This window comes from Pelophylax lessonae (genome assembly GCF_965119305.1).
Source record: "Pelophylax lessonae genome assembly, chromosome: 1".
NCBI classification, from domain to species: domain Eukaryota; kingdom Metazoa; phylum Chordata; class Amphibia; order Anura; family Ranidae; genus Pelophylax; species Pelophylax lessonae.
Window position 1 is genome coordinate 562062369 of NC_138768.1, and position 27919 is coordinate 562090287.

At 42.3% G+C, this 27919-nt stretch overlaps 1 protein-coding gene across 1 annotated transcript in view; it reads left to right on the plus strand.

Moving 5' to 3' along the window:
- CCDC158 (coiled-coil domain containing 158) overlaps positions 1-27919 on the plus strand; it is a 114174-nt gene that overhangs the window by 8816 nt on the left and 77439 nt on the right. Inside the window, exons 2-5 of the mRNA XM_082243852.1 lie at positions 2742-2784; positions 10019-10167; positions 23882-24129; positions 26398-26504. Of these exons, the coding sequence (XP_082099978.1) occupies positions 2742-2784; positions 10019-10167; positions 23882-24129; positions 26398-26504 (547 nt within the window). The remainder of the gene's footprint in view (positions 1-2741; positions 2785-10018; positions 10168-23881; positions 24130-26397; positions 26505-27919) is intronic.

Genomic DNA, 27919 nt, shown 5'->3' on the forward strand with positions numbered 1-27919 from the left:
TGCCTTGGCCCCCCTCACTACACACAGAATCAGGCCTCGACCGCTACAACTCTGGCAGACAGACAATACCAGAAGTCTCAAAAAACGTAGTCGCGCTCTTGAGCGTCTGTGGCGTAAGACTAAGACACAGCAAGATTTCAGCCAATATAAATCTGCCCTCCAAAAATACAGTTCCTGCCTCCACACTGCCAAACAGACCTACTTTATCACTCTCATTAACACCCTCTCACACAGTCCCCGTCAACTCTTTTCTACCTTCAACGCTCTACTTCGACCTCCATTACTTCCACCCACTAACTTACTCACTGCCCAAGAGATTGCCAATCACTTCAAAAATAAGATTGATACAATTCGTGAAGAGATCTTTACACTAAAGATATCTCCCTCACCTTACACAGCTTGTCCTCCTGCACAATCAATATTTCCCTTGTTTAACTACTGTAGAGGAAGTCACTAAAATTTTTTCTAATGCCCACCTAACTTCCTGCCCCCTGGACCCTGTTCCTTCTCAAATACTACGGTCACCCTCTGACTCTATCCTACACTCTTTAACTCATATCTTCAACCTCTCCCTCTCCACTGGCATCTTCCCCAACTCTCTAAAACATGCGCTAGTAACATCCATACCAAAGAAAGCCTCACTAGACCCCACCAATCTTAATAACTTAAGACCCATCTCCTTACTCCCTTTTTCTTCCAAACTCCTTGAATGTTTAGTCTACAACCGCCTGAGCAAGCAGTCTGGATTTCGCCGGCAACACTCCACAGAAACTTCTCTCCTAAAACTTACAAATGACTTACTAACAGCTAAAACCAATGGTCACTACTCAATACTCCCCTCCTTCTCAAAAACTCAGTTTGCTCGGTCTCCGTGGCTGTGCTCTCTCTTACCTATCTCACCGCACCTTCAGTGTCACTTACAATTCCACTTACTCCTCTGCAACTCCTCTTACTGTTGGGGTCCCCCAAGGTTCTGTCCTTGGACCGCTACTATTCTCAATCTATACCTCCTCCCTGGGTCAGCTAATAGCCTCCCATGGCTTCCACTACCATTTCTATGCTGATGACACCCAAATCTACCTCTCTACCCCTCAGCTCACCCCATCAGTCTCCTCCCTCATCACTGATCTACTATCAGACATTTCAGCCTGAATGTCACACCGCTTCCTCAAACTGAATCTATCTAAAACCGAGCACATAATATTTCCTCCTCCATGTGCCCCTTCCCCGGAATTCTCTGCCAAGATCAATGGAACAACTATTAGTCCTTCCACACATGCCAGGGTGCTAGGGGTAACCCTGGACTCTGCACTGTCCTTTCAGGCTCACATCCAATCCCTGTCCAAATCATGCCGCCTTAACCTCCGCAACATCGCTAGAATACGGCCCTTTTTAACCAATGACACCACCAAGCTTTTAATTCACGCCCTGGTTATCTCTCGCCTCGACTATTGCAACTCCCTCCTCATTGGATTACCCTTACATAGATTATCCCACCTTCAATCCATAATGAATGCTGCTGCAAGACTTATCCACCTTACCAACCGTTCAGTGTCCTCCACCCCTCTCTGCCAATCCCTTCACTGGCTTCCACTCACCCAACGAAAAAAAATTCAAAGTGCTAACAATAGTTTACAAAGCCATCCACAACTCTGCCCCCAGCTACATCACTAACCTGATCTCAAAATATCAACCAAGCCGCTCTTTTCGGTCCTCCCAAGACCTCCTGCTCTCTAGCTCCCTTGTCACTTCATCCCATGCTCGCCTCCAGGATTTCTCCAGAGCTTCTTCCATTCTTTGGAACTCTCTACCCCAATCTGTCCAACTGTCCCCTAATCTATCCATCTTTAGACGATCCCTGAAAACCCTTCTCTTTAAAGAAGCCTACCCGGCTACTAACTAATAACACTGTTTCACTTTTTCCATCAACTCATCGTCCACAGCTATTACCTTTTTGTATCAATTGACCCACCCTTTTAGATTGTAAGCTCTAACGAGCAGGGCCCTCTGATTCCTCTTGTTCCAAATTGTATTGTAACTGTAATGTCTGCCTTCATTTTGTTAAGCGCTGCGCAAACTGTTGGCGCTATATAAATCCTGTATAATAATAATAATAATGTGTGTGTAAATGCAGATGTCCCAATACTTTTGACAATATAGTGTATTTTGCATGTTGGACACTAATGGAACCAATGGCTACCTACAAGATTCAACTAAAGGATAGATAGGCAGTGGATATTTATATTTAAAAGATAATTTTTTCCTGTGTTATATGGGTGCCACTTAGGCCCCTTTCACACTAGTGCGACTTGTCCCGCGATTTTGGACCGCAAAATCACATGACAAGTCGTTTTCCATTATTTTCAATGAGCCCCATTCATATCTGTGCGTTTTGAAGTCGCCCCGACTTCAAAGTAGTTCCTGCACTACTTTGGTACGATTTTAATGCGTTTTGAGGTATATAGCCATAGCCATTGCTTTCAAAATCGCGGCAAAATCGCGGCAAAGTCGTGTCGCAAAATCGCGGTAAAATCGCCTCGCATAAGTGTGAAAGGGGCCTTAAATAAAATCTATTTCTGCACTGCTTCTAAGACTGTAGAAAACTAGGGGCATAATAAAAGGATACAGACCGAGGATGCCAAACAGATGGTAGATTACAGGCTTCAGTTTTACTTCTTTCCCCCATCATCTATACTTGTAACCAGTGATCAACATTTAACAAGATGTCTTTTCTTTTTCAGATGTTGCCAGGGCAATGGCGAGCAGAAACCTCCTAACGTTAAGGTACTAACAATAAAACTATGACTAATGCTTGTAAATACGCCTTAGAAATAGAGTGTTAGCATTCTGTAAATTGCTGTGAGTGGTGGCTTTGGTAAAAAAAACATTATGCAAACTTTTTATTTAGTTTTTTTAGTTTTATTCCTTTATATAGGAATGGGTGACTTTGTTTTGACTCAGTTTTGTGCTGTGCTGCGCCGTACCTGTAAAATAGAAACATGATGTTTTAATGATATATGTTGCGAGCTAAAGTAGTGGATAATTTTCAGTCATTTTGAGAGCTGGCTCTTCTGATTGTCCTAATATTAATCCAAAAAGTGCAGCACTATATCACCTAAAGTGGAAATTCACTCTCAAAACCAACATTGAATATTTTTAATCCTCATGCAGTGCAGCTAGCATTAGTAAATAGATAGAAAAGTACGGTATATCAAATTTACTTGTTTTCATTTTTTTTTTTTTTTTTTACATTTCTTAAGTTACTTCCTGGTTTCTTGCCTAGGCAAATTATGTCATATATCCCAGGAGTCTTCAGGAGGGGAGGAGAGGAGGAGGGTTTTTTTTTTTTTCAGCTAAGCACACTCTCGTGTATACATGCTTGAGCTAAGGGCAGATGGATTCCAGGAAGTAAATGCTACAAGAATCATTTGCCCTCACTCAAGATGACCACAGCCAGAACTACTAGGGGTGTGTTTTTCAAAGTGGTTTCACAACAAAATAAAACATGGAGACATGGATGGATGGGGGAGTTTGCTTTGAATATTAAAAATTAATTTAATAGTGTTTTTGGTTTGTGGCTGTCAGGTGCAGTATAGGTCTGCTTTAATACATACAACCATCAGCCATATAATCACAGATTTTAACCACTTGCCGACTGCTCACAGTATATTTACTGCGGCAGTCAGCCCCTCACAGGCAGAGGTCTACGTCGCTAGCCTGTGAGGCTCTGGGGAGCGAGCGCGCGCCGCCGGAGGCACGCTCCCGCTCGTTCACGGACCCCCCCCCCGCGCGTGTGACCGGCGGACCCGATGTCCGCCGGTCACTCGGCGATCGTCGGGGGAGAGGGAGAAAGTCAGGCGGCTGATGTAAACAAGCCGCCTGTCATTCTCCCCGGTGTAGAAACGATGATCACACGGTTCTACTATGTAGGACCGTTGATCATTGTTCCTACACCTCAAGCCACAGCCAATCACAGTTAGAATCACGCCCCTAGAGACACACACAGCCCCTCCCTCTCAAATAAAGTTAACCCCTTCACTGCCAGTGTATTTTTACAGTAACAGTGCATATGTATAGCACTGATTATTGTAGAAATGTCACTGGTAACCCCAAAAGTGTCAAAAATGTCAGTCAAGGGTCCGATCTGTCCGCCGCAATGTCGCAGTACCGCAAAAAAATCGCAGATCGCCGCCATTACACGTTAAAAAAAAAAACAACAAAAATGACGGAAATCTTTCCCTTTGTTAGTAAACGCGATAACTTTTGCGCAAACCAATCAAAATATGCTTTTTGAGATTTTTTTTACCAAACATATGTAGCATAAAACAAATTGGCCGAAAATGTTAAAAAATTTAGATTTTTACATTTTTTTGGGGGGGGGGGAATTTCATATAAAAAAATGTGAAAAATATTGTTATTTTTGCAAAATTGTCGCTCTTTTTTTGTTTATAACGCATGATCAAAAAATTGCACAGGTGATCAAATACCACCAAAAGAAAGCTCTGTTTGTGGGAAAAAAAGGACGTCAAATTCGTTTAGGTACAGCGTCGCACGGCCGCACAATTGTCCGTTAAAGTCACGCAGTGCCGAATCGCAAAATACCCCCTGGTCAGGAAGGGGGTAAAATCTTCCGGGGCTTAAGTGGTTAAGAGCTGATACCTAAGTGAACAAAACACTATGTGCTTATACTTAACCACTTTAAGACCGGAAGGATTTGCCCCCTTCCTGACCAGGCCCTATTTTGCGATTCGGCACTGTGTTACATTAACGGACGTGCGACGCTGTACCCAAAAAAAATGTATGTCTTTTGGTGGTATTTCATCACCTGTGCACTTTTTATTTTTTGCGCTATAAAAAAAAGAGTGACAATTTTGAAAAAAAAAAAACAATATTTTTCACATTCTGCTACATGACATTCTCAAAAAAAAAAAATGAAAAAATCTAATTTTTTTTAACATTTTAAGCCAATTTGTTTTTTGCTACATATTTTTGGTAAAAAAAATCGCAATAAGCGTATTTTGATTGGTTTGCGCAAAAGTTAACGCGTCTACCAACTACGGCAAATATTTGTCATTTTTATTGTTTTTTTTTTTTAGTAGTAATGGCGGCAATCTGCGATTTTTTGCGAGAATGCGACATTGTGGCGGACAGATCGGACCCCTGACTGACATTTTTGACACTTTTGGGAGGACCAGTGACATTACTACAGTAATCAGTGCTATAAATATGCACTGTTACTGTAATAATGACACTGGCAGGGAAGGGGTTAACATTATGGGTTATCATATATGTGACCCTAGGGGAGTGATTCTAACTGGGGGGGGCGGGGCTTCTGAAATGACCATAGAGACATGTGATCCTATATAGAAGGATCACATGGTCTCTATGATCATTGCAGGGAGAAGGATGGTCGGCTGTGTTTACAACAGCTGACCGTTCTTCTCTCTCAGCGGGGATCGATCGCGGGTGTCAGACGGCAATCGGAACCGCCTGATACACGCATCGGCTTTCGCGCTGACGAGCGGGGACGGGAGCGCGTCGCCGATGGCGCGCACTCGCCCTCTAGCCTCCTGGGAGCGAGCGACGTATACCTACCTTGCCCAGGAGTGGCTGCCTGCCGCAGTATATCTGCGGTAGGCGGTCGGTAACTGGTTAATATAGCCAAAAGTAGTAACAGTAATAAAAAAAAAAAAGAAAAAAGTGATGTCCTATATACAAAACAATTTGTGATCCAAAACGTGGTAACGCAAGGTCCAACACAAACATGCGTTGTAGATGACAGACATATTGCACCTTCAAAAACTCCACTAGTGAGGACAGAAAATACGCAGTGCTTACCAGAGGTCCATCATCCTTACCCCTTCACACCTAAGGGTTAAACAAAGCACAATTTAGCAATTTAGCAATTTTGAGATGTGTTAGTAAAACCATACATATCATCACAACTACTTTGTGCATTCAGGTGAATTACATTATACCTTGTTTTTTTTCAGTACAAATTGGGTTTTCATTTGGTAGTACATAGTTATGGATATCTCCTGATTTTTTGAATTTTTTTTTTTGTCCTTCCTAAAAAACAGCGACACTAACTGACACTGATGCCAATTTAAAATAAAATCAAAAATTCAGTCCAAAATATACTGAACCTGACCTTTGACCCTTACTTGTCCCAAATACTAACCCCGGAACTGACCTAGATCAAACCTTGACCTAGGTATTTTTATTTCTTTTTTTTTTTTTTTTTTATTATTTGTTTATTTAAATTTTAATGAGGAATGAGAAGGATACATTGTAACCTTCTTTTCCATTCACAGAAAAAAAAAACACAGGGGCAGGCTTCACAGTGACTGATCACTGTGGTAGCCAATCAGAGGCTACCACAATGATCAAGTGACCCAGAATTGGGAGATCTGGGTCCCGATCAATAGTTCAGGGCCGGGGGCGCTTGGTGAGACCCCGGTCTGTGCTGGGAGTGTGCAGTGCGGCAAGCTCCCAACACAAAGGGAGAAACAAATATATGCGGCCAGACGTTAAAAAAAAGCCCAGTGCAGTGAGTCCGCATATATGTGTTACGTCGATGTGAAAACGTTAATGAGTGTCCATAATTGCTTGTGGGAACATCACAATACTCCAAAGGAGAAGTTGCACCTGAATTCCTAATAGACTCTAATCATAGGACAAAAAGAAATAAATAGAAACCAAACCCCAAGCTTATTAAAGCACTTTATTAAAGTATAAGTAATACATTCACATTAAAAAGGTAAAGATACCAGCATTTTAGATTACTACAATCAAAATCCCAGTCCTGTAGCTAATGTGCGTGATGCGTGATAACGTCACAGCTGGCCCTGCTTGATGCATTTCGTCACACAATGACGACGTCAGGGATGTGACGCGTGGCACTACTGATTGTCCTATAAGGCTCCATTCAAAATTGTGACTGGGGTCATTAGCGGTTACATGTGGGAGACCCAGTGGAGGTTCCCGGAAAGCGGGTGGCAGCCCCATTAAAAGCAATAGGAAGCAGACAGCTCTGTAAGCTAATTGCAGCCACTCACTCAATCGCTTGTGGAGCGATTACCTGTAATGAGTGTCCCTGGACGCAGACAGTCTACAGTCAGCTGTATTAAATGCAGGAGCTGTCAGTCTCCCATGGCTTTCACTTCAGCAGCCACCTGCAGCTGATTGCCAGGAACCCCCTGCTAGGTCTCTCGTATGTAATTGATAACAACGCCATTCGTAAGTATGAATGGGGCCTAAGCATAGTTTTCTTATTTTACAAGGCAACACCTGGGGATTAGGTAATTTATCATCAGGCTCTGGTCTGGGGTGGACTTAGTGTGTAACCTCCCCCCCTCCACAACATAGAATCCTTTAAATTGTAAGCTCCAGCATTGTATATCAAAATGGGGATGTTATATCACCTAACTTGCTATTAGGAGACCATTGTATATAACAAAACTCTCTGCCCTGAGAAAAATTGTGACAGCCGAAAGTCCTGTATGTGCCAGTTAGAGTTGCTATGTGACTACCTATAGTACTGTTTTGCACTCATGTTGGTGGTTTTATGTTTTTTAGTGTTTTCATTAAACAGAATTTCACTATTGGATGCTGTCTGTTTTCTCCTGTTGCTTTTGTTGGCAATTCTATGTGTGGAACATCCCAAATGGGGTTCATAATATTGTAAGGTTTCCTTTACAAAGGCACTGTTTGAACTCCATTTGGATGTGTGGGTCAGTTCATATGGTGAACAACAACTGTTCAGCTTTAGGTGGAGGCACATGGTGTTTATGGAACTCAGAAGAAATACACGTTCGGATATATGTTGATTAAGACACTTTGATATCTTTGCTTTTGGGACTCATTTACTTGTTTTTATTTTAATTTGTTCTTTTAAAGCATTGTCGAGTACATGTGTATTTTTATATACCGATGTAGTTATTCATGTCTGATCATTCTGTAGGATAGCTCCTAGGGATGGACCGAACTACCCCCTGTTCGGTTAGATTCACCAGAACTTTCGAATATTGCGAAAGTTTGGAACCGAACAACGAACCCAAATGAAGTCTTTGGGACCCAAACTGGAAAATATTTGAACGCTTATATGCAAGTGATTGGGCATACAATGGTTATGGGTCTTCGGGTACTGCCCTGGGGGACACAAAAAGTTTGTAAAAAAACATAATTTTTAAATGAACGGTGGTTTACTAAAGCTTAAAGTGAAACCATCAAAATGAAAAATAACAATAAAAATTAAAAATTCCTTTCAATATAGTGCCTGGGGGGGGGGGTCTCCATAGTCTGCTTGTAAAGTGGTACATCTGTACTGTATATAGAAGCTGCTGCAGCAATAATTGCAGTTATAAAGCCAAAGAAATTACATTTTCCCTGCAAGTTTTCTTTATTTTGTAAATAACGGTTTGGGGAGCCAGTCTGTATGATGAGGCCACAATGTAGTGCACTGGGAACAAGATTAGAGATTTTTTGGATAAATTCTGGTGTCTCTTCTGCAGACTTTGGATAGAAGTAACAGGTGTGGAAAAATTGGTCTTTGGGTGCCTTCACACGGTAACCCTGTAGAGGTACTCTTGATGAAACCAAGAATTACCTTGCTGTCAAAAATGAAAATAATATGCACCTGTCAACAGGTGCGGAAAAACTGGTCTTTGGGTGTTGGTGGTGCCTTCACACTGTAACCCTATAGAGGCACTCTTTATGAAAGAAAGAATTGCCTTGCTTACAAAAATTGAAATGATATGCACCTGTTAAACAGGTGTGGAAAAATTGGTCTATGGGTGTCCGTGGTACATTCACACCGTAACCCTATAGAGGTACTATTGATGAAAGCAAGAATCGGCCTTGCTGTCAAAAATTTAAATGCTATGCACCTGTCAAACAGGTGTGGAAAAATTGGTCTTTGGGTGTTAACTTTGCCCATGAAACCTACACCAAAACATGTCTTCCAGATAAATCAACACCCACATTGGTAGGCAGCCTAGAGGTCTGGCAGAGGTTCCACATCCCAAAAACACCTAATCAGTGACATCACTGAGCAGAGCCCTGTTCTCTCTCTCTATTCCAATATCAGACTGCAAATGGCCGCTATTGAAAGAATACTTTCATAGTGTGGGGTGTGACTATGAGCAATGATTGGATAGAGTCATCATGACAGCATCCAATCATGGCTCTGGCGGTGCTATGTGCCCTGATGGGGCAAAGCTTTCATTGCTTCAGCCACTCAAGGCTTCCAATGCACTGTGCGGCGGCGCAGTGCATTGTGGTCGTTCGGCGGGCCGAACAAACTGTCAAACGGCCTGATAATTCAGGTGTTCATTGCACGGGCGAACAGCCAATGTTTGTCCTGAACTCATGCTTGGGCCAAACTGTTCGCCCATCCCTAATAGCTCCTATAATATTGTGTTTTTATGTATTCGTTGCACATTTTATTTTACTTTTAATCAGGTGTTGTTGCAGTAATGGGTTTTTTCACTTATTCATACTATTGGACCTCACCTTTGCATTGTAGTCCATGGTTGCATGAATAACACTGTTGGGGCCAATTCACACCAGGGCATACAAATGGGGGTGCACCTAATGTATGCATATTCAAGTGTATTATTTTGTGTGTTATCCTGTGCTGTGTTAAGGCTGCCTAATGCTTTATGACCACCCACAAATTGCACCTACTGCATTTTTTCTATTGCAGTGCACCAGAGGGCATGGTAGCACATTACCATTATTTATCTCTATGCCTGTTTTAGTTCAGTGGTTTATGACACATTGAAGCCAATGCATTAGCATGACAGGCAGGCAACTAGCATTTTCAGAAAGAAATAAAAGCCTCAGTGATTCTCCTATGACATGTTTTGTAATTTATTGGATTAAATGTGTGCCTTGTATTTGCCTATAGTTCTACTTTAAAACAATCCCCCCTTTGGAAAGTACCATATTCTTGATCATGTATATATCATGCATTACTTTATGGCAGAAATATATTCATTGCTTTTTTGTTTCCTAGGGCAGAGCTGGACGATCAAACCAAAGAAATACAAAAACTGCAAAAAGAAGTGGAACAAGCTACACAACGTACAATAAACCAGTTGTCCTTTTCCAGTCATGAAAAATGTCACAAGAATACCGCCAATGATACTAATACTATCCCCAGAAGTAGGTTCTTTTCTTATGCTGCACTGCTTTTTTGTTTGTGCATATTGGTCTTTTTTTTTGCTTTTAAATTCAAATTTTGCTTTTTGATGAGCAATGTCTCAGTGATCTTATAATTTACTATTATTTGTTTTATCTATTTCTTTGCCACTGTAGGATTTTACAGAATACATTAAAGCCCCTGACATCAAAGGAACTTAGAGTCTAATGTGCCTACTGCAGTCATACAGACACATAGACATCCCTAGGGCCAATTTTATATTTAATACTTTATTGACTATGGGCACTGTCATCTAAGAGCATGGGTGTCCAACCTTTTGGCTTCCCTGTGCCACATTAACCACTTGCCTACTGGGCACTTAAACCCCCCTCCTGCCCAGACCAATTTTTAGCTTTCAGTGCTCTCACACTTTGAATGACAATTACTTGGTCATGCAACACTGAACCCATATGAATTTTTCATAGAAATAGAGGTTTCTTTTGGGGGTATTTAATCACCACTGGGCTTTTTATTTTGTGCGCTTTAAATGAAAAAAGACCGACAATTTAAAAAAAACTATTTTTTTTTTTTTCGTTTCTGTTATAAAATTTTGCAAATTAGTAATTTTTCTTCATAAATTTTGGCCAAAATTTATACTTCTACACATGTTTGGTAAAAATAACCCAAATAAGTTTATATTATTTGGTCTGCGTGAAAGTTAGAGAGTCTACAAGCTACTATGCTAATCATTGTAAATTGATCACACCTAATGTACTGACAGCTTATCTAGTTTCATAAGACCCTAACAAGCCAGGAAAGTACAAATGACCCCCAAATGACCCCTTTTTGGAAAGTAGACATTCCAAAGTATTTAATAAGAGGCATGGTGAGTTTTTGAAGTTGTCATTTTTTCCCACAATTCTTTGCAAAATATTTTTTTTTTTTTTTTACAAAATTGTCATTTCCAACAGGTTATTTCTCTCACATGGCATATGCATACTTGCAACTACACCCCAAAACACATTCTGCCACTCCTCCTGAGTATGGCAATACCACATGTGTGGGACTTTTTCACAGTCTACTCATATAGAGAGGCCCAACATGCAAGGAGCACCATCAGGTGTTCTAGGAGCATAAACTACACATCTAACTAGTTGACCACCTGTTACACTTTTGAAGGCCCTGGAGCACCAGGACAATGGAAACGCCCACTAAATGACCCCATTTTAGAAAGCAAACACCCCAACGTATAATCTATGAGGCATAATGAGTCTTTTGAACATGTCCTTTTTTTCCAGAAGTTTTTGGAAAATGTGGAAAAAATTGAAAATGCATTTTTTTTTACACAAAGTTGTCCATTTATAGGATATTTCCAACACATAGCATGTACATAGCAAAAATTACACCCCAAAATAAATTCTGCTACTCCTCCTGAGTATGGTGATACCACATGTGTGAGACTTTTGTACAGCCTGGCCACATACAGAGGCCCAACATTGAAGTAGCACCTCCAGGCGTTCTAGGAGCATAAAATACATTTTTCATTTCTCAACCACCTATTACATTTTTGAAGGCTCTGGAGCACCAGCACAATGGAAAAGCCCACTAAATGACCCCATTTTGGAAAGCAAACACCCCAACGTATAATCTATGAGGCATAATGAGTCTTTTGAACATGTCATTTTTTTCCAGAAGTTTTTGGAAAATGTGGACAAAAATGAAAACGCATTTTTTTTACACAAAGTTGTCCATTTATAAGATATTTCCAACACATAGCATGTACATAGCAAAAATGACACCCCAAAATACATTCTGCTACTCCTCCTGAGTATGGCGATACCGCATGTGTGAGACCTTTACGCAGTCTGGTCACATACAGAGGCCCAACATGCAAAGAACACCATCAGGTGTTCTAGGGACACATAGCATGCACATACCATGAATTACACCCCAAAATACATTCTGCTGAGCAAAGGGTAAACAAAAGCTTACCTGTAGTTTTAGAAGCGCAGTTGTCCACAGGAGTTGAGCACTGGTAGTCCAGGCAGCAGGCAGGGACTTGGTCAGCAACAGCGAATGCAATTGTCCAGGCAACAGGTAAGGATACCAGTCCAGTGTCAGTGCAGGCCGAGATATTGTGAGCAGTGCCAAAATATTGGTCCTGGTAGTAGGCAGGAACATGGTCCACAGTTCAGGTAGCAGGCAGAGGTGTGGTCAGTTCATGCAGCAGGCAGAGGCATGATGGCAGTAAGTCCTGCAGGCAGAAGTAGGGCCTCTGTCGGGATAGAATGGGGACAGGGGTAGAGGCTTCTCCCACCCAAATCTCTTTGAAGCCTCCAGTCTCCAGACCCTAATCTGGGAAGAAGAAAAACAAAAAAATGTGTTTTCTTCATCCAGAAAAACAATTCTGGAGCCCCTCACATATGTGAGACCCCTGTGGTATGAATCCCACTACTCCAAGAGGCAGGCAAAAATCATGGTCAAACAGTCCAGGGTCAGTTCCAGATCAGGCAGAGGTATGTAAAAAATCAGCAGGCAAAGGCGTGGTCAAATAACAGGCCAGGCTCAGTTCCGGAGCAGGCAGACATATGTAAAAAATCAGCAGGCAAAGGCGTAGTTGAATAACAGGCCAAGGTCAGTTCAGCAGCATACAGTGGCATAAGGGGTGTGAAGGTAAATGGCAGGAATTGAGGACTACGTTTACCATACTTCACTAATAATTTAGAGAAGTATGGTAACGGCAGAAACAGTCTTCTATACAGAGGTTAGGTTTGGAAGGACACTGGGGACAATAAAAACGGGTGTCTCTTCTAACTCCTGCACTGGTACACACCCTACATTTTTTCTGCCGTCTTTTGTCTGTTCGTGTGGGAGGGATTTTACTGGGAAAATGGCATTCAGAAAGTCTACTTATTACATCGGATCAAATGTTTTCTGGTGGGCCTTTTGGGAATATAAGGGCAGTGATGATTTCCTCCAGGTAATCAAGGAAGGGTTGGGGGCTTTCGGTGGACTTGCGGTAAATTATGTAGGAATTGTATGTGGCCAAATGAAAAAAATAAATTGAGACTTTTTTATACCAATGGTATGTTCGTCTTGTGGCTAGATAGGGTTCCATCATTTGACCATTGAAGTCCACTCCCCCCATGAACAAGTTGTACTCGTGGACACATGTTGGCTTTCGGATTGGGCCATTCCTTCTTGGGACTTCCACGTAGGTGTCATTGTGGATTGAAGACAGGATGTAGACGTCTCTCCTGTCCCTCCACTTCACAGCCAGAATTTCCTCATTTCACAGACTCGCCGTCTCCCCTCTTAGCTTCGTGTTTACGAGCCTTTGAGGAAAGCCTTTCCTGTTTTTTTCTGATGGTGCCACATGCCAAAGTCTTCTTCCTGTGAAGGTTGCGGAACAGGGGCAAACTTGTGTAGAAGTTATCTACGTAAAGGTGGTAGCCTTTTTCTAGGAGAGGGTATATGAGGTCCCAAACGACTTTCTCGCTTGATCCCAAGTAGTCTGGACATTCAGGGGAATGCAGCTGGGTGTCCTTCCCTTCGTACACCATGAAGGCATATGTGTACCCTGTGGCTCGGTCACATAATTTATAAACCTTCACCCCATAGCGGGCCCGTTTGCTGGGGATAAATTGTTTGATGCCCAGCCTGCCAGTATATCTAACAAGTGACTCATCCACACATATATGTTGGTCTGGGGTAGATAATTGAGGGAATATTTCCGAAAAATAATTTAGAAGTGGCCGAATTTTATAAAGCTTGTCATGTGTTGGGGAATTTCGGGGAGGGCACTGGGTATTGTCGTTATAATGTAGGAACCTCATTATCATTAAATATCTGGTCCTGGGCATTACTGCGGAGTAGATTGGCATGTGGTGGATGGGTTTGGTTGACCAATATGCACGCAATTCATTTTTTTTATTGAGTCCCATATTGAAGGTGAGCCCCAAAAAAAATCTTAAACGCCTCCACTTTTAGGTCTCTCCACTCATAGGGACGGGAATAATATGACGTGGGGTTACTCAGAATAAATTGCTGTGCGTACAGGTTGCACTAGGCCACAATTGACAAAAGCAGGTCCTCTGTAAAAATGTAATTGAAGAAGTCTATCGGGGCAAAGTTCTCAGTGTTAACCTGGACTCCTGGCTGGGCAGTGAAAGGGGGGATGATGGCTTCTACTGAGTTAGGAGGAAGCCCCAAGGGGTTCTGAAGGGCATAGGGAAGGCTGCAGTCTCACCAGTGTGTGCCTATCCAATGCAGCCTTACTAGTGCATGCCCATCCAATGCAGCTTCACCAGTGTGTGCCCATCCAATGCAGCCTGATCAGTGCCCATCCAATGCAGCCTCACAAGTGCATGCCCATCCAATGCAGCCTGATCAGTGCCCATCCAATGCAGCCGGACCAATGCATGTCCATCCAATGCAGTTTGATCAGTGTCCATCCAATGTAGCCTCACCAGTGCATGCCCATCCAATGAAGCATCACCAGTGCATGCCCATCCAATGCAGTCTGCAATGAAGAGAGAGGAGAGCCGCTGGATTACAGAGCGGGGATCTCCCGCTTACCCGGCGACCGCCGTCATGCGAAGTCCTGCCTCCTGGCATAGATGTCACCAATGTGCTGTCTATCATAAGAGCCGGTCCAGGGGGCGGGGCTTCATATGACATCGGCCGCCGGGTAAGCAGGAGATCCCTGCTCTTTTTGCACTCGCCCCCTCCCCTCCGAGGCAGCCTCTGGCTACAGTTAGTTGAAAGCCGCTGTGGCCATGCCCCCAACTCAATTCCTTCCTCCCCAGCAAAAAAAAAATGTTGTCAGTAGTCAGGAGGCAGAGGCTGCATTGCCTGCGGTTCCGGGCCGCAGGTTGGACATGCCTGTCTAAGAGTGACGCATTTCTGCAGAAAGCCATAGATCTAATGCCCGACTCTCAGGATCCCCAGAGCTGAGATAAGGCTATTGCTAACAGTCCTGTAAACAGTTAAGCCTTGTACACACGGGCCGAATGTCGGACGGCATCGACTGGTTCAAAAGAACTGGCTGATATTCTACCCATGTGTACGGCAGCTGGTCAAAGAGTCATAAACGAAAAAGGTCTGCCGACCGGCTCCCGATTAGCGCAGGGCCCTCCCCCTGTCAGAAAACAATAGCACAGCAGGGGGAGATCGCTGTACTAACATCAGGTAGTTTGTACAGTTTCTCCTTCTGAGCCATTAGTCTTTTTTCGTTCAACCCAAAGCTAATAGCGTGTACTAGGTTTTAATGTTTAGTAGAATTAGGACTAAGGTTAGGGTAGGGTTATGTTAAAGTATGCGTAAAACCCTAGCTGAATGAATTTTAATTTGCTAAAGTATTTATTATATGATATCCAATTTGCATTTTAATTACAAAATACAAATTTTTCATCCTCTTACTTTGTTTGCTTTTCATCCATGCGGGGGTTCGGGATCTCTTCTAGTCTCGTTTAGCCACTTCATGTCCACAAGCATGAACTCCAGTGGAAGCTGTATTTTATTGCATAGGAGAGACTTCCTGTGGGTAATAATAGCAGAACATGCCTGTGCATTGCCTTGGTTCACACCAGTGCGGCTTTGAAATTGCGCTTCTTTAGCGTGATTGCAAAGCTGCAGATAAGTGCAATTTGGACCTCCGATTTCATTGCGACTTCATATAACAGAAGTCCATACAAGTCACAATGAACTTACAAAAACATAGTGCAGGAAACTTTTCAAAGTCGCTGCGACTTGAGTCGCAACGATTTTAAGGTTCCATTGCTGGCAATGCGGTGCAAATTGCACTGGTGTGAACCAGGGCTTTGTCTGCGTCTGAAGTGCATGTGACAACACAGGGGAGCAGTTCAGAGACATGGACAAAGCGTTGTTACTCTAGAACAGGAAGTATCTTAACAAGGACCTTTATAGCAGGATCACCAGATATCATTTTAATGAAAATCAAGAATAAAGAAAAAAAATTGTAAAGTGAAGTTACAGTAACATGTTTGTAGTGGGTGATGTACAAGATGGAAAGATGGGCACCACTTTTATGTTTGGACGAAGAGAAGTTTTGAAGTTTATTTCTCACAACAGGAAAACATGTGGGAGAGAGGGATAGGGCACAGGACACCCTTAGTCAAAAACATCAGATTGGCAGACTCCTTAAACAAAAGTATAGAATAGGTAGAGCTTTTAAGCTGGAACCAGCAATATGTACTTTGTAGCATAAGCTGTCTCCTGTAGCAACAATATTCAACTTACAGCATGTACAGGAACTCTCTAAATGATTCCATCTTGATGCTTTCCCAGGCTCTCCATGGATCCCCGGTCCATGGCAGAGACATCTCTGGTACTTCATCTCAGGTCTCCATCTCTAGATGATTCCATCTTGATGCTTTCCCATGCTCTCCATGGATCCCCGGTCCATGGCAGAGTCACCTCTGGTACTTCTTCGCAGGTCTCCATCTCTGGATGATTCCATTTCGATGCTTTCTCAGGCTCTCCATGGATCCCCGGTCCATGGCAGAGTCACCTCTGGTACTTCTTCTCAGGTCTCCATCTCTGGATGATTCCATTTTGATGCTTTCCCAGGCTCTCCATGGATCTCCGGTCCATGGCAGAGTCACCTCTGGTACTTCATCTCAGGTCTCCATCTCTGGAGGATTCCATCTCGATGCTTTCCTAGGCTCTCCATGGATCCCGGTCCATGGCAGAGTCACCTCTGGTACTTCTTCTCAGGTCTCCATCTCTGGATGATTCCATTTTGATGCTTTCCCAGGCTCTCCATGGATCCCTGGTCCATGGCAGAGACACCTCTGGTACTTCATCTCAGGTCTCCATCTCTGGATGATTCCATCTCGATGCTTTCCCAGGCTCTCCATGGATCTCCGGTCCATGGCAGAGTCACCTCTGGTACTTCATCTCAGGTCTCCATCTCTGGATGATTCCATCTTGATTCTTTTTCAGGCTCTCCATGGATCCCGGTCCATGGCAGTGTCACCTCTGGTACTTCATCTCAGGACTCCATCCTTTCCTTCACGCTTCCAGGTAATGTGCAGGCTCTCCCATACAGAGCCCTGAGCACATTGCTAGGCCTTAGCCTTCAGGCCTACCCAGCAGCAGCCATTCCTCACACACCCACCCGTGTCTGGGTGGAAAAGAACAAAGATCTTCCTCCAAATAAATACCTTTTCCCAGCATGCTCAGTGACCAGTATGGTTGGCTGAGAAATGTATACATATTCATAACCTGGCTCACTGTAATTCATTACACTAATGCCAAAGGTAACAGTGCCACCTATTGACAAAATCAGACAAAATACAGAGGAAAATCCAATGATCACAAAGACTACAAATCAGCCAGGCTAGCTACCACCTAGCACAGCTAAAGTTATTAGCAACCCTGTTTAGGACAACGGTGCTACATGGTAAAGAATGTATACCATTTTAATGATTAGTTTAAGGGTCAGTTCACACTATGGCGATGTCAGACATTGCGTGTGATTCGCACTGCATTGCTCTGCAAATCGCATGCGATGTCTGTGAAATGCAAATTCAGTCATACAGATTGTATGGCTGAATTTGCATCGTATTCGGACCAAACTTGTGCAGGACCCTTTATTTGGTCCGCACCAAAATGGGATCACATGTTTGTTCACACCAATGCGATCCTATTCCTGTCCGAATTGACAGTTTACACACATGTTAATACCCATGCGATCTGATTCCTGTCCGAATTGACACTTCGCACTGCGATATGCGAACTAATCTAGGGGTGTCATTAACTTTGTATTGACACTCTCAGCGGTTCGCATATGGCAGTGTGAACTGCCTGCGAATTGGGTGAGATGCGGGAACCCACAGTGGATTCGCAGGGTTCCCGCATCGCACCAGCGTGAACAGAGCCTAAAGCTGAACTCCAGGAAACTTTAAAATTCTCCCTTGCTGTGGGGCTGTTCCTGCACTGCTAGGGTTAACAGCTCACGTAGGTCTAGGGGGCAAGGAAAAGTAGTACTTACCCAATCATCCTAACATGGGGAGATCATGCCAACTTCATCCATAATTTGCTAAGAATTGAATTGAAGCCTCCAAAACTGAAAGGACTAACTACCACGTCAGTCAGATACATTTTCAGAAGGGATATTTAGCAATTGAGTAGACAATGCAGTGGGCCATACTAAAAGAAAGACAGTTCAGGTTACTATAGCTAGTGAATAATAGACAAGAATGAGGTAAGGGGGAAGTACGGTATATATCTTACCACATTCCTACTAGATTATGCAATTTAAGCAATGCCAGTAGATGTGAGACTATGTGCATATCTGCAGCATGTACATAGATATCAGCACACCAATATACATTTGTAAACAATGTGAAGGCGCTCAGTCCTACATAAAGTGGAACAGCTGAAAGATATTATATCTGCTGGCCCAGAATTTTTAAAGTATGGAACTAATAAAAATGATTTTAAATGACAGGTTTAAGAGGCGCTGATATAAAAGCTGGTATATAACTTACTGTAAATATTAAAAATATCTGCTTATAGAAATCTTTAGTGTATAAAAGTGATGAAGTGCATATGCTAGACAGTGCTACATATACGCATGAAGCTGATACAGTGCTGCATATAAGCATGAATCGGATAACATAAATATCACAAAAATTTATTCATGTGCAATAGTGCAATATGTGCAAATAATGCAATATGGGCTTCCTAGCGGTGGAACACACGGCGGAACGCACGCCATCACCACAATTCACTCCTGCTAGCCCTGAACTCACCTGCCGGAAGACAGGAACAGCGGCGTTTCAGAACCCCCAAGAGCTTTCTTTCTGGTGCTAGTAAAGCACCTTACAATGTAAGCACCCATTCTATTATTTTACTTGTGATTTTATGTCATTAAAACTGTATTACACTATCCCTGGCTTCCTGTCTCCTGCATCCCTCCATTGAGTCCTCTATCTAGAGATCCCTTACTGGTTTTTGGATTAGTATTGCTGAGAGATAAGTGGAGCAGTTATTCCTTGAAGCCTGGTGAACCCCTGGTGAATACCGTACCCCCCTGGTGAATATCTGGTAAATAACGTACCTCCTATTGAAAGGGATTAATGGAGGAGGATTAAAGAGCGATTTATATAAATCCAAATGCCTGCAGGGTCTGTGAGACCCACATCTTTCTGGTGAGCGCATTATATTATCCACTCCTTGCTCACTGGATCACTGGATCACAGATTGAGTATACCGGATGATTTTAGTTCACTTTACAAGATATTTCTTGTCCACCTTTAATACCACTATATGGACTCTATCATTGTTCATAAGAGCACATTATTTGCACGGTCAATCATCACATTTGAGTGATTCACGCTTTAGTCACTTTGAGTCATAATATCTTGACTATTAGTGTCACACCATAGCACTTTATTAGTTATATATATTTTATATTAAGTACATTTATTTATTGCATTATTTGCACATATTGCACTATTGCACATGAATAATTTTTTTGTGATATTTATGTTATCCGATTCATGCTTATATGCAGCACTGTATCAGTTTTATGCGTATATGTAGCACTGTCTAGCATATGCACTTCATCGCTTTTATACACTAAAGATTTTTTATAAGCAGATATTTTTAATATTTACAGTAAGTTATATACCAGCTTTCATATCAGCGCCTCTTAAACCTGTCATTTAACACCAATATACATCCCCAAGCCCCCAGGTGAGTTGGTGGGTATTTGTTTTATTTTATTTGTTAAAGTGGAATGCTACTCTTTCAATCATTATTAACTTTTTTAATCCTTATGCTGCTAGCCTAAACAAATAAATAGGAAAGTATCTCGTATTTACTTGTTTTACTTTTTTTTTTTACATTTCTTCAGTAGCTTCCTGGTTTCCTAGATCAAAATGACGTCATACATCCCAGGAGTCCTCATGGGCAATTTTTTTTTCACTTTCTGCTATATAAAACTCCTCCCAAAAAGCCTGCGGACCTGCTTTTGAACCTGTGGACCTGCTTCCGTATAACTGCGGCAGCTGGTCGGCAAGGGGTTAAGGCCTCATGCACACTGGATGTTTTAAAAAGGCCAGTAGCGTTAGCTGTTGAAGGCTGTAGCTGTAGAGCAGGGGTGTCAAACTAAATTTAATCGCGGGCCGCATCAGCATTATGATTGTCCTCAAAAGGGGGATCTGTTAGACTAGATGTCCAGACCATCCCCTACCCTTACATAAGATGTTAAGAGCCTCACCACCATCAGAAGTTGAGTCCCTCACCCTCCCTTACATCACAGGGAACCCCCCTAACCTTGTGCAGCTGCTGGGAAGAAGCTGTAGGCATTGCTAGAAAGCAAAAAGTACAGGGGCTTGAGCTCTCCTGCAGCTGTTGGAGAGGTGTGGGGGCCACATGAAATGGCCTGGAGGGCCAGATTCGGCCCGCGGGCCTTGTGTTTGACACCTGTGCTGTAGAGTGAGTTTTTCAGCATTTTTGCAGTAAAGTTTTTTTGGCGTTTTTTTACGTTTTTTTAAGCAAAACTATACTCCCATAAAAGCTTATGGCTCAAAAATGTGATAAACGCAGAATTGCTGTGTTTTTCAACGTTTTTTAACCACTAGTTCTGGGGGTTTTTTCCAGCCAGAAAACACCCCTGCCAAAAACTGATAACAGCCTGTGTGTGCATGAACACATAGGATAACATGCTGGGGATATTACTGACTGCAGAAAAAAACATATGACACCAAAAACAGTCGCTGTAAAAACGTCCAGTGTGCATGAGGCCTTAAAATGAAATGGGGGGGGGGGGGTTTCTAAGACTTGAGCACACAGAATCTGGTGAAGCTGTGCATGGTAGCCAATCAGCTTCTAACTTCAGCTTGTTCCAATTAGCTTTGGCAATAAAACCTGGAAGCTGATTGGTTTCTATGCAGAGCTGCACCAGATTTTGCACTCTCCAGTTTTAGTAAATTTCTTCTATGGCGTTTTTGGTTTGCGGTGCTCAGATATAGTTCAATTCCGCCACATCATGCCTTCCCATAAGAAAATAAATATATGCATGAAAGCAGGGGGGCGGGAGAGACACGCCATGCTTCTGTATTATGTTAGTGCCAAGGGATTGCTTCTTTCAAGCGATGCCACACTAGTGTGGTTTCAGCACTTGTCTATGTGAGGGCATTGTTTTGTGATCTATGGTTTTAATAAAAGGCTTTAAATAGTTTGATACAGCTCTTTGTCTATTGCATTGCATGGGAGAGGAAAGGAAGACTGTGTAAATGGGGGGACTTCAGCAGATGAAACTGTAAAAATATACGCTGTAGACCACGGTCAATATTCACTGATGAGTTATTACTGAGAACACTGGCTGTAGGTCTGCATGTTTGAAGAGGATTAAACACAACAGCGATCAGGGGGATAACAATTAGGATCTGTTCACATGGGCAGTAAAAATAAGTGGTTCAGCCCCATTTTTTCTGGCCTTCTATTGCCCAGCAAAAGCCCAACAAGGCAGTCTGAGGAATTTGTACACATGCTCTGCTTTGCAGGCACGCCAAATATAACTCGGTTTCGAGGACACCGCCTGTTAAAGTGTTACTATACCCAGAACCCTGCAGTCACTATATCTGGTCTCTCACAGTAGACAGAACATGGAAATGCAATTTTTTTTAAGGTGCTACTAAACCCTGACAGTAAAAATCCGTCTCTATATGCAGTAAAGCATGCTTGGTATACTCACTGTAGAACCTAAGGGGTTATCCTCTGTACTGTGTAAAAAGGCTGTTTGATCCTGTCTTCTCTGATCCTTCCCTTCTTCCACTGTCCCCAATACATCTCCTGACGAGACAGAGCCTTTCGAGTCACTCTTCACATGCTTAGTTTGATGTGTATTGCTAGACAGCTTTTATTTTTTGAGAGAGATTGCATGTGGTTAGCGCAGGACCAATCAGCACTGTCCAGACAGAGGGGTCCTGCAACCTCATAGGACAGTCATAGTGGAATGGAAATTCCTCCTACAAGCTTTAACCAGACACTGATAAAAGTCATAAAATTGCTATATACTTATGATAAGAAAAGGTGTTTAGCAGTTTATATTTACTAAAATAATTGCATTTCCATGCTGTGTGTACTGTGGGGGACAAAATATATTGAATGCAGGCTCCTGGGTTTAGTAACACTATGAGATCTGAAGTCCTGATATAGAGAGTCTATCCTTTTTTTTTCTGTGGTCTCCAAGATAGTAAGTGAGGGAAATTTCCGCAGCAGGGAACACAGACAGCTAATTAAAAACTAACAGTGGTTACAATGCTCCTCCACTCTTTTCAAGAACTTAACCACTTAAGCCCCGGAGAATTTGGCTGCTCAAAGACCAGAGCCTATTTTGCGATTCGGCACTGCGTGACTTTAACGGACAATTGCGCAGTCATGCGACGCTGTACCCAAATGAAATTGACGTCCTTTTTTTTCCACAACTAGAGCTTTCTTTTGGTGGTATTTGATCACCTGTGCGATTTTTACTTTTTGCGCTATAAACAAAAAAAGAGCGACAATTTTAAAAAAATAACAAAATTTTTCACATTTTTTTTTATATGAAATTGCCCCAAAAAAATGTAAAAATCAAAAATTTTTAACATTTTAGGCCAATTTGTTTTCTGCTACAAATTTTCTGTAAAAAAAATCGCAATAAGCGTATTTTGATTGGTTTGTGCAAAAGTTATTGCGTTTACTAACTACGGGAAAGATTTATGTAATTTTTATTGTTTTTTTTTAACTAGTAATGGCAGCGATCTGCGATTCTTTTTGCGGGACTGCGACATTGCGGCGGACAGATCGGACCCTTGACTGGCATTTTTGACACTTTTGGGGGTACCAGTGACATTACTACAGTAATCGGTGCTATACATACTGTTACTGTAAAAATGACACTGGTAGGGAAGGGGTTAACTTTATTGGTGATCAGTGGGTTAAATGTATCCCTAGGGGCGTGATTCTAACTGTGGGGGGTATGGCTTGTGATGTAACCACAGAGACATACGATCCTACATAGCAGGATCGTATAGTCTCTGCAGTTACATCAGGGAGAATGACAGACGGCTGTGTTTACATTAGCCGTCTGCCTTTCTCCCTCTCCAGCGGGAGATCGCGAGTGGCCGGCGGACATCGGAGGCGCCGGTCACGCGCGCGGGGATGCCCGTGAACGAGCGGGGGCGGGAGCACGCCTCTGGCGGCACGCGCTTGCCCCCCTACAGGCTCCTGGTTGGTTTGCTGACCGCCGCAGTAAATAGTCGTGCGGCGGTCGGCAAGTGGTTAAAGGAGAAGTACAGCCAAAGCTTGTTTTGCTGTACTTCTCCTGTGGATCACAGGAGTGTATTTGGTTCTGCACCCCTGTGACACATTTTCAGCCGACAGGGGGCTAAAGCCTGCTGTCGGCTGACGTCACAGAGCCGATGAGAGCATGAGCCGGCCGCTCCTGCCCCCTCAACAGCTTAGCGCTGCAACGAGCAAGGAGGGGGCAGAGCAGAGAGCTGTGAGAACCAAGTGATCGGCAGGGTTTAATCGCTTGGTTCTCAGTGTTAGAGTCGGCAGGGGACAGATGCTGCATTAGACCGATGCTGCATCCACTTAAGTATAAATGTGCAAAAAAATAAAAAGTCCATACTTCTCTTTTAACATTATCATTATCGGTCAGTTATTGTGCATGTATGTGAGTAAACGTATTCTAATGCATTTACATTTATTTTCTAGCATCACATGCTTCCAGTTCAGCAACAGGTAATCACAATGCGTTATCGTCTGTGTCTCTTCAATCCTTAAAAAGACATCTGCATGCTGGTCAGACAAGTCATAGGGAAGGTGGCGTAACAACACAATGCAGTGTGATGCAAAATGGCCTGGATGGAACTACCTGCCTGGTTGATAAGAGCCCTATCAAGACGTCACTGAATGATTATTCCTCCTCCTTCTATGTAAATGCACATAGAAGGCCTGAAGCAGTAAGTAAATATCATTCCTATTGCCATATGGTGATAAATCAAATCACACAGATAATAACTGCCCAGGGTTGAGAGGATGCTAGGATTCAAACATCTTGTGCACAAATTGATCCCAAAGGCAACACCCAACAACCTACCGTTCTGGTATTGGATTTGGAAACAGAAATTCTTTAAATTTTTTTTTTTTTTTTCCAACAAAAATAAATATTTTACCATTCATCAACAGTCCAGTGCTGATGTTCCCTAGTCAGCTACAAATGGTTTTGGGAGTTTTACATGGATAAATTAGATAACATGGAAGTTCGTCCTTGTTGCTTGCTATACAACCAAGGGTGAATCGCATTGACCCTTATTTACTAAAGAGTACAGCTTTTTCACTTTCAAAGTGCAGTTTCAAAGGGAATTTTCACTATTTCAGTGAATGGGGTACAACGATTAAAGCAGTATTAAACCCAAAAGCAAACATTTATTTTATTGCAGCTTTTCATTTCTTAGATGTGGCTGCATTTGTTTTCTTTTTTTCTTTTTTTCGGCTTTCTTCTATTTTCATCTGGTGATCCAGCCAGTAAAAGAAGAAAAAGGAAAAGCTGCCTAGCAGAATGTGTTAGTTACAGAGATGAAACACACCATTTAACACTAGCAAGGGTGTGTGCAATGAGCAGCTTTTATATATTTATATAAAACCTTTACTCCAAAAGGAAAAAAAAAAAAAAAACGTTTGTTGTAATTGATTATAAAGTGTTAGCTGGAGTTTGGCTTCAATTTGTTAGTGTATTTAAATCTGCTAGTCCATCTAACACTCCACTCCCCTCCCAGACTGACAATGCTGCTGTCTAAAGCTGCCCCCTAAGCTCCTTCCTCTAGAGCATGGATCCTCAAACTACGGCCCTCCAGCTGTTGTGGAACTACACATCCCATGAGGCATTGTATAACTCTGATATTCACAGACATGACTAGGCATGATGGGAATTGTAGTTCCTGAACAACAGGAGGGTTTGAAGACCCCTGATCTAGAGTGTAGGCACTCTAATACAGGAGGTGAGTTACTGGCCTGATCACCGGGTAAAAAACAGAGGGAAAGAAGCCTAAAAAAAAAAAGAAAAGTAATGCAGCCACCACATCTGATTGGTAAGCTGCAATATATTATGTTTTTGGTTTTGGGTTCAAAATTCACAATGGAGATAATTCACTAAAGGAGTGGAGAATCTTCTTTTTTAAAGAAAAGTTTTAGAGAATTTGGTGAATACAGTTTTATGTGCACTGAAACTTTAAATTTTAATTGCACATGATTAGATTAGGTTGAGCTTAGCACAATTTCATGCCATTTACCTCAGTAGACTGCGTAAAAGTTCCCTCTGCTTGAGGTGTCTTAGCGATGGAGTATTATTAGATACGCCTGCAAATTGATTATAAATTTACAAACAAAATCCAAAATTCTTGCATACTTATATTATAGTTTGGGGGGGGGGATTTGCCCCTGGGCTAGTACAACTGATATATCTTGGGATAGTGGCACTGAGTAGAAATTTTCTACTCAGTGCCACTATCCCAAGATATATCAGTTGCACTAGCCCAGGGGCAAATCCCCCCCCCCCCCCAAATTATAATATAAGTATGCAATAATTTTGGATTTTGTTTGTCAATTTATAATCAATTTGCAAGCGTATCTAATAAAGATTTATATTCCCCTTTATTCACCTTTACTTACTTCTACTGAGAAGATGCTGACATATGTCTTCTGGCTCCTAAATGTGCAAAACAGCATCAGATTATAGAGATCTGAGGTTATTTACATTCATCTATGAACATTTAGCTATGGGACTGTTTTTTTAATTTTGCATAGTTACATTGGTCCATCTTGGACCAGTGTAGGTGTGTATGCCAAACCTGGTTGATCCCAGTGGAGGTTGGAAATCACTGTAGTAGGTACCATCACTACAGTGATCTCTGCTTTCTTCCGGGTCCCTTGCCAAGCCACTGTCTTTCTGCTTAGTGAACACAGGTGGTCGCTCACTTGGTCATTCAGAGAACATTGCATTTTCTCAAAGAATGCAAAGCATTCCCTCAATGGATAAGGTGGAGATCTTGACACCATTGCCTCCCAACCTCATTTGATTAGAGAGTGCTAAGCACTCATTTAGAAAAATGAAAGGTTTTCCCAGAATGTTGCCCAATGCGCTTTTACATTGGGGAAATATGTGAGTTTATAGTGCTAATGTTTGCTCACTTAACCAGATGTAGTAATATTGAGCTGTCTTTTCCTCTTAGATTAGTAGTACACAAGGGCACCATCGACACTCCTTCAACCAACCAATCAATGAGCTGAATCTGAAGGTTCAGGAACTTATTAAAAAGAATGCTGAGATGGATATTAGGTAAGTAATTCCATCCTTCTGGGCTTGTGGGGACAGATGCTAAATACAGAAGATCATCTATTTTTTTTTTTTTTTTTTAAAGCCGTGGTGTGTAAAACACACTCAGACTAAAGCTGGATACACACTATACAACTTTTGTGGTTAGATTTCCTTTAGATTTACCTTCAACTATGTAGTATAAGGGCCTGCCCGATTGCATACTAATTGAAAGTGTTTGGGTTTGTCCTCATATTATATGGTTTTGGTAAATCTAAAGGAAAAAATCTAAAGACAATTGTATAGCATGTATCCAGCTTAACACATAGTTACATAGTTAGTTAGTCAGGTTGAAAAATACATAAGTCCATCTGGCTCAACCAATAAAGAACAAAAAAAACAAAAACAAACAGTAAAGAAAACCCAACCATACAATCCCATATACACAATCCTAAACCTGCAGTTGATCCAGAGGAAGGCGAAAAAACCCCCGGTGCAAAAAAAAAGTGCACACACAAAACGTGAGAACACAAAAAAGTGCACAGGGTGTACACATGGACCTCCTCTGAAGAAGGACCCTGACACTGATCCCCCGGGGTGCAAGGCTCCTTACAAGGACTGAGGTACTCACTGGCCCACCTAGCCGAAACCAGGCGGACCCAATTCTCTGGGAGGACTGCCGAAACATACCAAGCCCAAGTACTAGGTGGGGCTCCCCCAAAGGGAGACCCCCTCCCAAGACTTTCAGGGCAGACCCGTACACCCTACTAATCGTGCAGTGAAAGTATACCATGCAAAGTGACAAAAAAACATAAACAGGGGGAAATGAAAGGGGATAAATGCAAAGTGCCATGGTACAATAGCACGGCAGGTCCAGAAGATCATCTAGTAGCCATGTTTCTTTTGTAGTGGCAATCTGCCCTCATTTGAAATGGTCTGCCAATGGGGAAGGGATGGCACTGGAAGAAGCAATAGTAATTTATGGCAAGCCAAATCCAGTGTTTGGACTATTGAACCCTGCACCATGCCCACCAACCACCTACATGTGTAAAGCCTCTGTATAGTCTATGAGATCCAGTGGGGGATATTTGGTAGGGGTTTTTGAAAGGCCATTGAAATGAATAGGATTTTGCTTGTTGGGCGTTTTGAGACTTTAGAGATGAGCGTTTTGCGAGCTGAAAAACGCTCAGGTGTGAACAGGGCCTAAGCATCTATCATTTCTCTAGATATGAAAATGAAACAAGGATTACAATTGGTTGTTTTGCTTACAGAAAAAGAATTTCTGCTAGTCCACCTTCTATGTATCGTCCCCTATATCTGGTTAGACATACAGTACATTTTATGTACTGTTAGGTTTGGAGAGCTATTTTAACTGGAGATGGTGGTGTCCTGGACTATTTTATGCTGGGTTTAAAGTCGAAGTAAAGACAAAACCTAAC